Below are 15,653 nucleotides of genomic sequence, written 5' to 3'. Positions count from 1 at the left end.
ATAATGTTCAATGTTCAGCCACGTCTTGTGCAATATAATTATTAGTGTTTTTATATAAAATTAAAAAAAAATATTAAATATTTGAAATAATGAAAAAATTGAGGAACGTTTGGAGATAGGGTTTTTAATGTATTGGATGAAAAATATATAATTTTCAGATAAATGACGTATAATATACATTATATGTCATATTTCAGTGGTTTATTATACAGAAATATTTATTACATAAATATTTTTTATTTAATAAAGAAATAAAGGCTTAGGAAAATTTATAAAATAATATGTATTGTTTTTAAATTATTTAGAGCGTGTATCACTTTTACATATTGCATAACGACACCGATTCGTTGTTCTTTTTCTTACATGGGTCATAATAATAATTGATTATTTCTTTCCGAGTATTGAGTATTTCTTTTTTTTTTAATAACTAGACTTTCTTTGGTATTTTTTATATTATGTGTTCATATGCACTTTATTGTTAGTTAGGTATATTACTAAACTAACCTAACATGTTTGTTTACAGAAAAACTGTACCTACTAAAAAAATGGTTGATCAACGGGCAAAGTTTTGTAATAAAATTGTTAGTGTATCTATACAAAATTAAATAAATATTAAATATTTGAAATAATGCAAAAATTGAGGATCATTTTAAATATATTTAAAATACAATAGATTTCATATATAAAAAAAGAGTTTTTTATGCATCAATATATTTAATTGGCTTATTCTGTCCATAATGAAAACCTCAACACCGGCAGTACATCATATCTCCGTTTTTATTGGTTTAGAGTGTGTGATGCGTTAAATGAAAGGGGAGGGTTAAGGATTATATTAAAATAGAAAAAACAAACAAGATGACTACCAAAAGGGCACTATACCTGATCTTCGTTATTAATGAACGTATAGCGACATACGTATAGGGCACTATGTATGGATAACAATAGATTTACTTTAGGACAAATTTTGATTTGTTGACGCAAAGAAAATATCTGTAATATATAAAACGTATAGTGACATACGAGATATCATAGGGCACTATTGATAAAAATAGATTTACTATAAGACAAATTTTGATTTATTGATTTAAAGAAGGCCCCTGGCTAAGTACAAAATAAACAACTCATCGAATCCTAACATGCTACATAACAAAAAGGGGGGAAATAATGAATATATTAAGATAAAAAATCAATCAGTTTTTAGTTGTTACCACTTGTGGAGAAACGATGACGACTATTAGACCGAAGTCTGTTTGTTATTAAGTGGCAAATACGATACTAGAGCTTATTTGTAGTGTACTGTTTTGTGCGTCTTAAAACGTTTTATTTTACATTTTTCATATTTATTCATATCAAAATAAATCTGCATAGAATATTTTTTTAGTGTGACAAAACAAAAGCATTTTAGTAGTACATCATACCTTCTAGAATCCCAATGCGTTAGAATCGGGCCACATTCTAGTTTATTATAACCGGCTATGATTTATTTTGATAGTTTTCAGTTATATTTTATCAAAAAAGTGATTGCCATAAAAGAAATAATGATTTTACCGAAAAAACAACAATTCTATTCCCAAATGCACATAATTGTTTATAAGCATTTGCAAAAAACATAATTTTTAAGATTTAAACAAGGGTTGCACATTAGATTTCTCACCCCCGTTTCAGCTGATATGTATGGCATTGCAAAAAAGTAATCTATATAACGATACGAAACTCTTTGTATGAATGCCATACTGTGTCACATTACCGAAAATGGGGCCAAAGTTTTCCAAAAATCTAAAATTTACCATGCTCATGGTACCAATATTTTTGCACGCCATTAGGTCGCAGGTCATTATTTATTACCTATCTAAGTTATAAATGTCGTACAAATACATTGTCTCAAAAAGTCCCCCCTTGAATGGTAAGATTACCTTACTTTCTAAAGTTGTTATTACATATTGTATTGATTCATATGTGATTAATGTTGGGTTAAATGACCCTTTAAAATTTCACATGGGCTTGTAGTCTAGAGATAGCAGCTGTAAAAATTTAAGCCACGAATTAAAGTTGTAGAGATATTAACAATGAATTTCTACATGATACAAACTCAGTTCTTAATAGATGGGCACAAGATTTCAGCGATCATCTCAATTTAAATTATTTTGAAGAAGGTGACAACACTGAAATTTAACTAAACCTACAATAGTAACTACATATTGAAGCAACAAGGGAAGAAGTATCAAATGCCATCCAAAAAATTAAAAATAATAAAGCCCCAGGAATTGACGAAATATGCTCTGAAATGTATAAGGAAGGCAGTGAAAACTTTTGGCAGTAATTCATGAACTAATACTCGTAGTACTTATAAGGCAGAACGAGAGGAGTGGTTAAAGTAAATAATATGCCCACTTCATAAAAATGTTGATCAACTTGATTGCCACAACTACCTATACAGGGTGTTCAACTATTAGTATCTGAATGTAAAATATTCGGCAATGTACTTTTTGAGAGACTTAAACTCTCGACAAAGGATATTGTTAGACCTTACCAATGCATATTCACCGCCAGAAAGTCAACTATACATCATATACAGGTATATAGGTAAATTTTAGAAAAGTTACTAGAATATAATATATAGATTTTGGGATCTCACCTAAGTTAGTTAAATTAACAAAATAGTATATGCAGAAATAATGCAAAAGTAAGTTCATGTGTAAGAATTTAATGAGAAAACTCTACGTTCTTAGATATTAATAATGGTCTATGCCAGGGAGACACGCTAGAGTGCCTACTCTTTAATATTGCCTCAGAAAATCCGGTCAGGCAGACAAATATTAGATTGAATGGAACTATCTTCAATAGATCGACACAAATTCTCAGATTTGCTGATTATATCCTTATAGCAGGCAGAAGTATGAGAGACGCAGTGCAAAGTTTTACAAAGTTTACTAATGCTGCAACTGAATTAAGGCTTGTAAATGAGGAAAAAACCAAATACTTAAATTTTGGGTGATAAAAACCCTCAAAATGTTCAACAGAGAATCTGAATTAACAACTATACCTTTGAGCAAATCAAGGAATTCACATATATTGGATCGCTAGTAAACAAAACAAACACAAGAGACAAAGTAAAAAGATGCATATAAATAGCAAACAGAACTCTTCAGAAACATCTAAGAAATAAAAACTGCAATAAAGCTAAACATTTACTTAATAAGACTGGTTTTTATATATGGGACTGAAACATGGACTTACACTCTGGTATCTTTGGCTAAAGATACCAAATAGTACCTCGTACCAAAATGACAAGAGACTATTTGGTATATTTGAGAGAATAATACTCTGAAAGAGTTTTGGGGTCATAAATGAAAATGGACTATGACATTGAACATATAACTTTGAAGTATACCAGCTATACAAAAATTCAGATATTGTGAAATTTATTAAAGTGCAAAGACTATGATAGGCTGGATGTTAGACAATGAGTACACAAAGATATTGACCTTAAGACTTTAAGTAAGAAGATAGTAAGAGATAGGAACCTAGGGAAATGGCAACATCTCTGTGAACAAGTCAAGATCCACAAAAATCAGATGACAATTTAAAAGTTCATTTAAACATTAATATGTTTTTAACCATCTAATGATTTTATAATTCCAATATATTATAGTTAAGTGGATTTTAATATATTGATGTTATCATTGTGACTGCATACTATTATTATTTAGATTACTTATAGAAGTCATATGTAGCTTATTTCTTACTATACAGACAACTATATTTTGGACTGAAGCTATTTGCAGATGGGCCTATGGCATTTCCAAGTTGAGAACAAACCACAAATTCGAAAAGAATCTTTTTAATATTAATATTTTAATTTCCACATCCAAAGGAATCTTAAAATATTTGATATATTACATTATAAATAAATAAATTGTCTCTATATTATTAACTACCCCACTGAGGTTTGTGGTGAGATTTGAGTTTTGTTTAGAAGGATGGCGATAATGTTTATTTGTACATATATTGTTTACTGCTGCTCTTAAGAGACAATAATATATCCACTTCCCTCCAGCGCTAAGTTTTCCACGATTTTTCATATACTTTCTTAAGATCAATGAATACCATAACCATATGAGTGTTTGTTTCTTTATTCCTGTATTTTCCATCAGAATTCTCTAGTATTTTTATTTATCTGATTTGTCATTTCCAAACTTTTCTTTTTTTAATGGTTCATTATTCATAACACCTTATTATGTAAGTAATATTTTGGGAAATATTGACAAAAGTAAATTGCATTATTTTTGCTTAAAAAATGTCAGCTGTAAAATTAAATTGAAAAAAAAATGCAAAAAAAGTCTATTTGAATTGAAGCAGTAAAAAGATTTGTTCAATAGTATTTGCAAAAATGTACTAAAAGTGGACTTACTAGGTATATAGGTGAAAGAAACTTCTTTGCTAGAGGGAATAAGTGAACCTGAAGGTGATTCTTGAAATTCAAAACAAAATATTTCTCTTTTTAGAGAAGCTACCAAGAGTTTAGTTGATCCATTTGGCAGAGGTAATTCAACCATTGTATAAATATTGCCCTGGGAAGTTGTATGAAAGAAATGAACGTCTTTATAGTTTTCCATGGCCCTAAATTTTATTTGATTTTAAACGATAAAATATTAATTTAAATATGTAATACAAATAAAACTAAAAGACATTTATTATTATAAAACTATAAAAATATTTTTATTTTGAAGTAACATGTCATGTAAATGAAACATTGACACTTTTGGACTTTTGACAGCATGACAACCAGTTCAGTTCAGTTCAGTTTTCTACAAAGACAATGACGTAAAATATATATATGTAGTATCCAATACATAACAAGTTCAATATTTTTTATTTAAAGGAAATACACAAGTAATTTTTTTCATATAGTCTGGTTCCTTAGTTAAGTAGTATATTTTGGTATTAATAGAAATTATTTTATATTCATTTACTTTTTTTAAGCAAATTCATCCATTGCTGTTTACCTCAAACACAGAACATTATGTATAAAAAAAAATGTTTGGAACTCAAGCTCAAGACACAGAATAATAAACAACCAGAATGCCCACTCTGCTTGTCAAGATCAGAGAAGATAAATATGCACATCTCGTTCGTGCAGACGGAATCAGCCATGTTTTAAACGGAACCAGTGCTATTCAGTGACATTTTATCTGGTGTGCATAGAAAAATTAACCCGATTTAATTTATTTACGGTAACCATAGACATAATATGCACTATTTTATTCGTACTTATAGTTGAAAAATAGATTAAATTATTTCAAATATACTAAATTATTAATCTCTAAAAATTTAAATTACAGTTCTGTCGTGGCTTGTCACAAATTTCTCAATCCGAGTCTATGTTTCCGTTTAAAATATGGCGATCGCGTGCTGACACACTTCAAAGGCGGCATCTGGGAGTGGGCAATTTGATTGTTATATATTCTCTGTCCGTAGGTACATGTATTGGAGTAATAGATTTGTAAACAGAAACGGAGCCTCCGTCACATTATATAATTATTACTTATCAAAATTGATTTAATGGCTATAATTAATCTATCAGTTTATTACGGGATTACACCTTTTGGTAATTCCAATAAAACTTTTTTTTAAATGCCATAGAGAAATATAATTTAAAATTAAATTTTTTGATAGTTTGTTTTACATTTTATTACACATTTAATATCAGTATATATGTTAGACTACAAATAATAATTACATAACAATATATTTTAATTTAATTTTATATAAAAACCGAAACCAGTCGCTCCATTTTACATCAATAAAATTTCAATTGTGAGTATCTGAACTTCCTTTGTTAATATATTTTACGTAGCTTTTTTGTATGTAAACCTTATTTTTGCACATATTGTAAAAGCTGAGAGTACATAACCACAGAATAAATAACAATCAGAATGCCCACTCTCAGATGCTGCCTTTGAACTGTTAGCATGCGATCGCCATATTTTAAACAGAAACATAGACTCGGATTGAGAAATTTGTGACAAGCTACGACAGAACTGTAATTAAAATTTCTAGAGATTAATAATTTAGTAAATTTGAAATAATTTAATCTATTCTTCAACTAAAAGTGAGAATAAAATAGTGCATATTATGTCTATGGTTGCCGTAAATAAATTAAACCGGGTTAATTTTTCCATGCACACCAGATAAAATGTCACTGAACAGCACTGGTTCCGTTTAAAACATGGCTGATTCCGTCTGCGCGAACGAGATGTGCATACTTATCTTGACAAGGAGAGTGAGCATTCTGGTTGTTTATTATTCTGTGGTGAGTGTATACAATTTTTTAGTTGTAACAACTCAAAGAATCAAGGAAACGGATTCTTTATATGCAATGTTCTTTATTGTAGCAGAAAGAAACATCCATGTCTTAACGTGTTATAAAAGATTATCAAACTTTAAAAGTAATGATATTAAACAATAAACCGATAATAATATAATTTAAAAATTACAGAAATATTACTTTTAAAAGTAAATATTTTATTAAACAATAAACAAATTAAGTAATACTCACCGAATATTTAAGAAAATAAAAAAGAAGGTACAAATAATTCCTTCACGATGGTTTACTTTTGGTTGTGAAAGAACATTCTACCAACAAATATTAAGCTTCTATCTTCGTTAATTATTGTACTCTCAGTATTTGCAATATATGTGCATTTTTTATAATATAAGAATATCGGGAAAGAGCTTACATTATACGACCGATATCATAATTTATTGTCACACAACGTCGCTACTCATGGTACAATGGTCGCTACTGTCTTCTCTTTCCTTGCCAAGGAACTTAATTGTAAATCATAAACCCAAGGACCTGTAGTTCATTCGTGTAGTTTTATATCCAAATTTTTTATTATTTTGAAAATATTGAAAGTAACTTAATAAAATAAATATATTTACTCAAAATATTTCAGGAGTATTACGTTTTAACCGCTTCTTAGTTTTAATATAAACATATTTTAGCTGAATCATTATAAATTATAAACACAATTGATCTATTTTTATAAAGACAATCGTTATTTTTTCCTGTTCTGTGATGATAAGTAGTTATCACTCATACATAATAATTATTGTGATTCGTGTGTTAAAACATTTTGGAAACGCCCATCTCTAATCCAGAATAAAACAAGAGAAAATTAAAAAAGGACACATTGGGATGATTTTTTTAATAATTACTTTTTAATTAATTAAATAAAGTAAACTATAAATTATTATTCTGACTTTATTATTTTTCAAATTTTAATTGGTTTAACAAACACCCCAATTTAATATTTCCCTCCAGTTTTAGGGATTTAATTTTCTATCATCCTAAAGAGGAAGTAATCACTTATATGTCCTATGATGACAATCACTTCCCATTTGACATTTGACCGTTTCGATAGTGACAGCTGGATTTCCAGAAAAATAGAAGTTGGCAAATTTTGTGTCATTATCAAGTCCTTATCTTGTTTTTGGATAAGAATCTGAATCTTCGAATTGTTGAATTAGTCTTCGAAGGTTTTATATGTGCAATAAAACAAGTCGCGAAGTGTGCTGATACTTTGTTATCGAAATAATAGTGCCGGCGTCACCATGTCGGACGAGAGTCATCCAAAAACACTTTATGTAGGTAATCTGGACGTGTCAGTGTCAGAGGACCTGTTATGTACCTTGTTTTCACAAATAGGCCTAGTGAAAGGGTGTAAAATAATTAGGGAGCCCGGAAATGATCCATATGCTTTTATCGAATTTACTAATCATCAGTCTGCATCAACTGCTTTAGCAGCAATGAATAAACGACTATTTCTAGATAAAGAAATGAAGGTAAATTGGGCAACTAGTCCAGGGAATCAACCAAAACAAGATACATCTAATCATCATCACATCTTTGTTGGTGACTTATCTCCTGAAATTGAGACTGAAACACTCAGAGAGGCCTTTGCTCCCTTTGGAGAAATTTCAAACTGCAGAATAGTACGAGATCCTCAAACACTTAAATCTAAAGGGTATGCTTTTGTATCTTTTGTTAAAAAAGCTGAAGCAGAAAATGCCATACAAGCTATGAATGGTCAGTGGCTTGGATCAAGATCCATTCGTACTAATTGGTCAACTAGAAAGCCACCACCACCAAGAACAGAAAAACCCGCTCAGAGGCAGAAACAACCTCAATTTGAAGAGATCTACAATCAAACTTCTCCAACTAACACAACAGTATATTGTGGGGGTTTTGCAAGTGGTCTCACTGACGATTTAGTTCACACAACTTTTTCACCATTTGGTACAATACAAGATATTAGAGTGTTCAAAGATAAAGGGTATGCTTTTATAAAATTTCTAACAAAAGAAAGTGCAACTCATGCTATTGAAAATATTCATAATTCAGAAATTAATGGTGCAACTGTTAAGTGCTTCTGGGGCAAGGAAAATGGAGGATTTGGCCCAGATCCATCAATGCAGTCAGGAGCTGTGCCTCAATCTTCAGCCCCTCCATATTCTTATGGATATGGCAGTTATTGGTATCCACAAGGCTATACTGGAGGTGGTTACATGCAAGGATACCAGTCCTACCAGCAATATCAACAATATCCAGGTGGTCAGCAATACTGTGTTATGCCACAACAGGGACAGTGGTCAGGTCAGCCAGGACAACAACCAAATGTACCCGTTATGTATGGTCAAAAGTATCCATCTCAGTGAAATATTCCATAGACATTAACTTGGGTTACGTTTTTGCAGTAAGTTTGAGCAAGGACAATTATAAACAAAATACCTATAAATAATATTAGGAATATGAACTTAACCTTTATAAACATTTCTTTGCTTCCAGTAGCAAAACACACTTGTTTTATAACTTTTTACAATTGATTTATTAGGTTTGGTTTTCGAATAAATGACCTTTGGTAATTGTTTACTTTGTCTCCTAAGAAGATATAACAAACAGTTTGATTTTACTTTGTCTCTAAAACCTGATGTCTTTTGTTGATATCTTGCCTATCTTATACTACTTTTGTATATTTTGCTTTTCAATTTAATGGTTTAAATTTCATGTCTGTAAAGAGGTTCTTATTTATGATACTTGAAAATTAATTTTAATATGATTGATTTTTTACCTGATACATTACATAGATTCCATGTATAACAGATACAGGTATTGCTATGCATCTACTATTTATTCTTATTACAAAAATTTCCATTGTGGTTCTGTGTGGCCGGAATGTACCATACATTTTTGTATATTAAGTTTTTTTTCTTTAACAGGAAACTAAGGTTTATTAACTTTTTCCCACTAAAATTAAATTTAAATTTAAAAGTTCTTTAAATTTAAATTTAAAGTCCCTAACATGTATTTGTAAATTTTTTCTATCTTGGAAATTGCTTTACATGATTGTAGATATATTAGGTAGTTTGGCCTCTGATTTTTCATTTTACAACTTGAAAGATCTTTTGTGCATATCCTACAAAGTTTGTGGCTTTGATACAGATTTTAGCACCTGCTGCCAAGCTTGTTTTCATCATTAACAGGTCATATAAATGATTGGAACAGAAATATTTATTTAACAATTACGACTTTCAGATCAGAAACTTTTTAGTAATTGACGATTTGGAAGCTAAATTGAAATAGATTGTTTTATTTTCCCAACTTTGTGGGGATCTTACTTTAGAAGACTGTCACACTATTGTACATGCTTGATTTTCATTATATTTTATTTAGGTAATTGTATTTTGATGTATTGTTGCTAATTAAGGAAGTAGGCAATTTACCAGAAATAAGTTATTTCAGTAATTAATTAATTTTGTAGCTATTTGATTTTGATACCAATAATTAAAAAAATGAAAAGTTTTATTGATGTTTTGACCTTAACATTAACTTAATTGGTCTAGGGTTAATTTTTGTCTGAATGTAGCTTTATATTCCAATATATAGAATAGTAGAATTGGGTCATTCAGAAAACTATTAAGTTATTTTGTATTAGGTAGAAAAAAAGTACAATATCTTATATATTGACATAGTTGCAAACCTAATATCCAATAAAAAGTTTCCAGGTTGTTCAAGGTTTTCATGAATGATACGATATTATTAAGGAACTAATAGGTTCTTATTGAAATTGTGTTATCTGTATGTCTTGTGCTAAAGGAATATCCCAATAGGAACTCTACAACTTTCCTTATCAAGGGCCAAGAAAATATCATCTCTTCATTCTTTTTTGTTAACTAACTGAAAGGTAAATATAGCCTTAATTTTTATAGTAAAGACAAGTTTAATAGATTATTATATTTCAACATATTGTTGATTTATAGTGTTCTGCAATTATCATAAATCAAATTAGATAGAGCTTCATAAGGATCAATATTTGATTTTAAAAGAATTATTTGTGAATAATACCATGCAAACAATATTATACAAGAAAAGATAATATTTTTGGAACCAATAAAAATATCCGAGCTACTGATTACTGTAAAATTGTATCTTTTCATTTATTTATATATTTTCATTTCTTACAGGTTTCTTTAACAGACAAGGCAAAATATGAGTTCAACACCATGCAATAAATATATATATATATATATATATATATATATATATATATATATATATATATATATATATATATATATATATATATATATATATATATATATATATATATATATATATATATCTATGTATATATAATTTCCTTTTATGCTAGCAGTTGCCAGTTTTGACATGATTTTTATCATCATCCCTATCCATTGCCTTCCTCCATCAACCATGTATTCCCATATTTCTAATATTTTCATTGATCTTTTTCTGGGTCTCCTTCTCTGACCAATGGATCTATCAAGGAGTGTTTTTCTAGCTGGGTCATTTTGTTCCATCATATATATTTCCTTCTAAGCTATTAATTCTCAGTTATGACATCCTTTTCAACATGTTTTAAAAAATATGTATAGAGGAATAGTGCTGCAATTCATTTCCGAGAAATCTGGGAAATGGAATTTCTTCGCCTTTCCCAAAGGAATTGGTAAGTTCCATGAGCTTGCCATTATGGTTGGAGACAATCTTGCTCCTTTTGGAACGCAAGATCATATTATACTGGTAACATTAATAGATTATGTCATTATTAAAGGGAATTATAAGTTATACTTTCCATTAGGAATGGTTTATTTTATTCAGAAGCAAATGTACTGATAATGATATTGGTTAAATATTGACATTTTCCAGAATTACAATAGATACTGCTAATTATTTTGGACTAATTTATATAAAAAAAACAAACAAAAATTTCTCATTTTTTGAAAAAAAAAAATGAGGCAATGTGTTTAATGTGCAAATTTTAGACACAAAGAAAAGCAGAGACAGGCTGAAAGCATTGATTTAATAATGACGCTTTATTTTTTTATATGTAAAAGTAATTATAATATTTTGATACAATAGATCCTTTAGTTAAACAGTACGTTTTTATAAACATTTGATAATTTTGTATTACTCATATAAAAAAATAAATTTTTTATAAAAAAAGAAATATATAAGTACTACTATTATAGTATATTCCCTACACACTATGATTGATTCTTTAAACCTTAATTTACATGAATACTATGTGCCTTCTTAAATGATAAGATGTAGAAATTTTGATATTGATGGTAGAACTTCTGGTTCCTAAATACTTTTTTACACCATACTTTTTATACAAACAGCAGAGTAAAATTCAGTAAATTGTAGAACTTACAATACAGTGCCACCTGTAAAAAAGAAATCACATAACAGTGGACCAATTTTCCAGCACATTTAAGATTCCAGATTATCTGGAATTGATTTGTTTTTTTACAATATGTAGCTAATCATCAAAATTTCTATCCTAGGTTACTATTATGAGATTACTCAGGATCCACTCTATTTTCCAATAAATTAGTCCAACAAAATGAAGCAACCCTCTAAGTAAATAATCTTAGTAGTTGATGCAGTTAATTGAAATGAAAAAAGTGAAGCAATAAAAAGTTGTTGAAGTAAACATAAAGATTCTTGAGGCAATTATTATATTCTTTATGAAAATTCACAAAAACAGTCCAATAAATTAAATAAAAAAATTTTATATCTAAAGAAAATCATTATTTATACAATATATTACAAGTACAAACAACTAACGGGGAAAAATTACAATTGTTAAGTTTTAACATAGGATTTTAAAATTCTTTATTTATTTTCAATTCATTTTTTTTCAGATTCTAACAGATTAGCTTATGTATTCTCATGAAAACCATGATATTAATATCTATGTTGAGGGTAATATTTGTCTGTTTACTACTATTTGTTTTTTTATCTTATCTAAATGATTTGTGTTATTCCAGTATTGACCAAAAGACATAATTTAAAATATCCATTATCAAGTTACTAAAAGGCTTTTTTAGTCTTATTTAATTTATACCAAAATCATGTAAGATAAATATCTAATATATATAATTGCCTCTTTTGTGAATTGAATATTCTGACTCATCAAAAGTTTTTTCAACAACTTTTGACTTTTTTTAGTGTTAAATATTGTATCTATGTTTAATTGAACTACTTTAAATAATAATCACATTTTAAATTTGTTTTGGATATTTCGATATCCAATCTGGAAGGCCTTTTCAAAAGAATTTTTATAAACATCAAAAAGAAATGTAAAATGTAATTCTCCTTACAATTAATTTTGGTTTAATCCCATATAAATACAATATTTAACTTAAAGGTACCACAAGACAACAGTTTCATTTTCTCTATTTTTTTTTCATACTGTGTTTATATCAGAGATTTTGAAGTTGTAAAAGTCTGAGGACCAAGTATATTTAATGTTAAAAATTATCTGAAATTTACAAAAGGAGCAGCCACATCTAGCAATGAACAAATGTTCAATATGGCTCAGGTTTTGCTCATATCATCAGAAATGCAACGAAGTGTTCCCTAAGTAAAACATTTTTATATGTGTATTTGGTGCTTGAAAGAATCGAAAAATAGTGTTTATAATATATATATATATATATATATATATATATATATATATATATATATATATATATATATATATATATATATATATATATATATATATATGGATAAAGCATTTCTTCTAAGCTAGCAATTGCCATACTCTTGAATCAATTGAGATCGTCTTCAAAAATTATAATTTAACATAGATATACTTGTATCTGTTTGATTCTGTTTTGTTAAAACAAAAATGTATTTTTGTTGATATCAAATTTTGATATATTAAAACGCAATGATATCAGAACCATGTAAACAGATATTAGAAAAATGTAAAATGTTCCTGCTCTAATGTTATTATATTTTAGGTGTTGGTACCGGTAATTTTTAATTTAGTTATATAATAATTTGGAACATAATGTGAGTAATTGTTTATAGAGGGGTTAGAGCAAAAATATGTAAATCTTTCAAATTGTTTTCATATATTTTGTAAAAATTTGTTAATGGTGAAATATTCATGAAATCGAGTATTAATAATCAAATTCGTCATCCTCACAAAATAATTTGATGTGTCAAATATTCCGAATTTTTTTTTTCCGAACATGGCATTTAAATTTGTAAATATGCTGAAATAGGTTTCATTTTGAAAGGTTGCAACCCTGCAAAGTTCATTAAGTTTTGTTCTAACTCCTGTAATTATTGTAAAGAAAGCATGTATTTTAATATTATTTAATAAGTGTGTCATTTATTCCATAGATAAACCAAACCTTTATTATTAGAATATACCCCTAATGACAATATATTGTACATATTTGTAGTCAATTACTTTTGATATAAAATATGTTTTCTGGTAGTGATGAGATTAAGTTCATATTCAGTTAATTACACACTTGACCTAGGATTAGTTAGATTATGGTTTGCCGTGTTCTTTTGGTTGATGTAAATAGGTATATATATTATTTTTTATCAAACTTATTCTTGATTTTCCCAAAATTGTAAGTGTTAGTATAGAATTATAATCATGGACTTAAAGAAATGTTATCCATAGCTATCAACCTGTGAACATGACCTAAAGATTACAAAATGTTTGACGAATTATGATGTACATATTCTGATGTTATTTGGGAAATAAATTATGACCAACACAGCTTTTATTTTTTGTTCACATCTTGATTAACTAACTATATATGTATTAAAACTTTTACTTGCATAAAGTGCTATGGAAACTTGGATAAGACGGCAAAGTATATTACCAGCAACACAATTTGTCTGCAAACAAGGCTGCGGTATGACGGGTACAGTCATTCGTCTGAATACAGATGTTCAAATTGGCTTTTCCAATTCCATGATAACAAGTGCATTGTTTATCGACATAAAAAGTGCTTATGACAATATCTATTTAAATATACTGTGTGATAAACGTGTATTTCTTGGAGTTCCAAAATCCATGGCATATTTACTATCAAATTTATATATATACAGAAACGTATCGATGCGAGTAGGTCATAATATCATAGCTCCAATGATTACATCAAAAGGCATTCCACAAGGAGCTGTGGAATGCCTTTTGATGAAAAAGTCCAGTACTTTTTAGTTTGTACACATATGATTTGCACAATTTATGATCTGCCAACATTACTTGTTTACAATATGCTGATGATAGATAGGTAGATATATTTAGAGAGGTGGCCTTTTGGCCTATTCCACTGCGACCTTTTCAGATCTATTGGGGTCCTCTAGTCCTAGATAACATTCTCTAGCCTGACCCTTTTTAAAAAGTCTAATAGATTCGAGACTGTACCTTCCATGTAGGTATTTACCGGTGGATTTTCTTCTAATGCAAAGAACCACACATTTGCCAGACTGTCACACTGACATAGAATGTGCTCTGTTGTTTCTTCTTCGAGGTGACAGAATCTGCACAGGTCATCATCTGATAATCAGCTTCAAGTGCCTATTCAGCTTACAGTGCCCTGTTAGAAGACCTACTATGACTTGTAACCACTTGTGACCTGTCTTTGTCCTGGTGAATTCCTCCACCATTCCAGAGATTTGTGAGTTAGCCGTTGCCCTTCGTTGTAGCCGTTCTTGTTACTGACTTTGCAACGCCTCGGAAGGGTTCCGATCCAATGAATGGCATTGATAAGCCCTGTTTGGCCATTCCATCTACTTTTTCATTGCCCTACTCCTAGTTTATTTAGGGCACACACACATTCCCATACTAGCTTAGAATTGACCTCTACAGAATTGAGTGCCTTAAGAGCTGCCTGACTGTCTGTGAAGATGGAAACTGAATGGAACGTTCTTTCCTGCCTTTCTATTTCTTCCACGCAGTGGTGGATTGCCGTTATCCTACTATGCCGGCTCCCACACCCTCCGATGTTTTTGAGCCATCCGTATACAAGGTAGCAGCGGCTTGTATGGGTACACCTTTATTCCAGTCCTCCCTACCTGGTATCGTAATTGTGAACTTATTGTTAAAGCTATATCTCGTAGTTTTTGCATCGATAGGTTACCCCATCAGGGTAAGATGTATTACCTAGCAGCCTTATTGCTCCCACTTGCTGCATCTTTGTCCACCACGTCACCGAGCCATAAGTTATCATTGGTCTAATAACCCTTGTGTATAACCCTAGAGTCATTTTGGGGTTAAGTCCCCAATTTTTACCGCACATTCTTTTAC

General features: G+C 29.5%; 2 protein-coding genes across 2 annotated transcripts in view; one reads left to right on the top strand and one right to left on the bottom strand.

The window, feature by feature from the left end:
- LOC140442646 (KICSTOR complex protein kaptin-like) overlaps positions 1-4,752 on the bottom strand; it is a 43,320-nt gene extending 38,568 nt beyond the window's left edge. The window contains exon 1 of the mRNA XM_072533645.1: positions 4,412-4,752. Coding sequence (XP_072389746.1) covers positions 4,412-4,616 — 205 coding nt within the window. The 5' untranslated portion in view covers positions 4,617-4,752. The remainder of the gene's footprint in view (positions 1-4,411) is intronic.
- A 2,653-nt stretch (positions 4,753-7,405) lies between these two features.
- On the top strand, positions 7,406-14,117 carry Rox8 (TIA1 cytotoxic granule associated RNA binding protein Rox8). The gene has a single exon (XM_072534649.1). It carries the CDS (start codon positions 7,618-7,620, stop codon positions 8,719-8,721), a length of 1,104 nt encoding a protein of 367 aa, XP_072390750.1. The 5' UTR covers positions 7,406-7,617; the 3' UTR covers positions 8,722-14,117.
- Positions 14,118-15,653: the final 1,536 nt, after the last annotated feature.

This window comes from Diabrotica undecimpunctata, chromosome 6 (assembly GCF_040954645.1).
Source record: "Diabrotica undecimpunctata isolate CICGRU chromosome 6, icDiaUnde3, whole genome shotgun sequence".
Lineage (NCBI taxonomy): Eukaryota > Metazoa > Arthropoda > Insecta > Coleoptera > Chrysomelidae > Diabrotica > Diabrotica undecimpunctata.
Note: the sequence above shows the minus strand (reverse complement) of the source record. Positions and strands in the feature narration are given on the sequence as shown.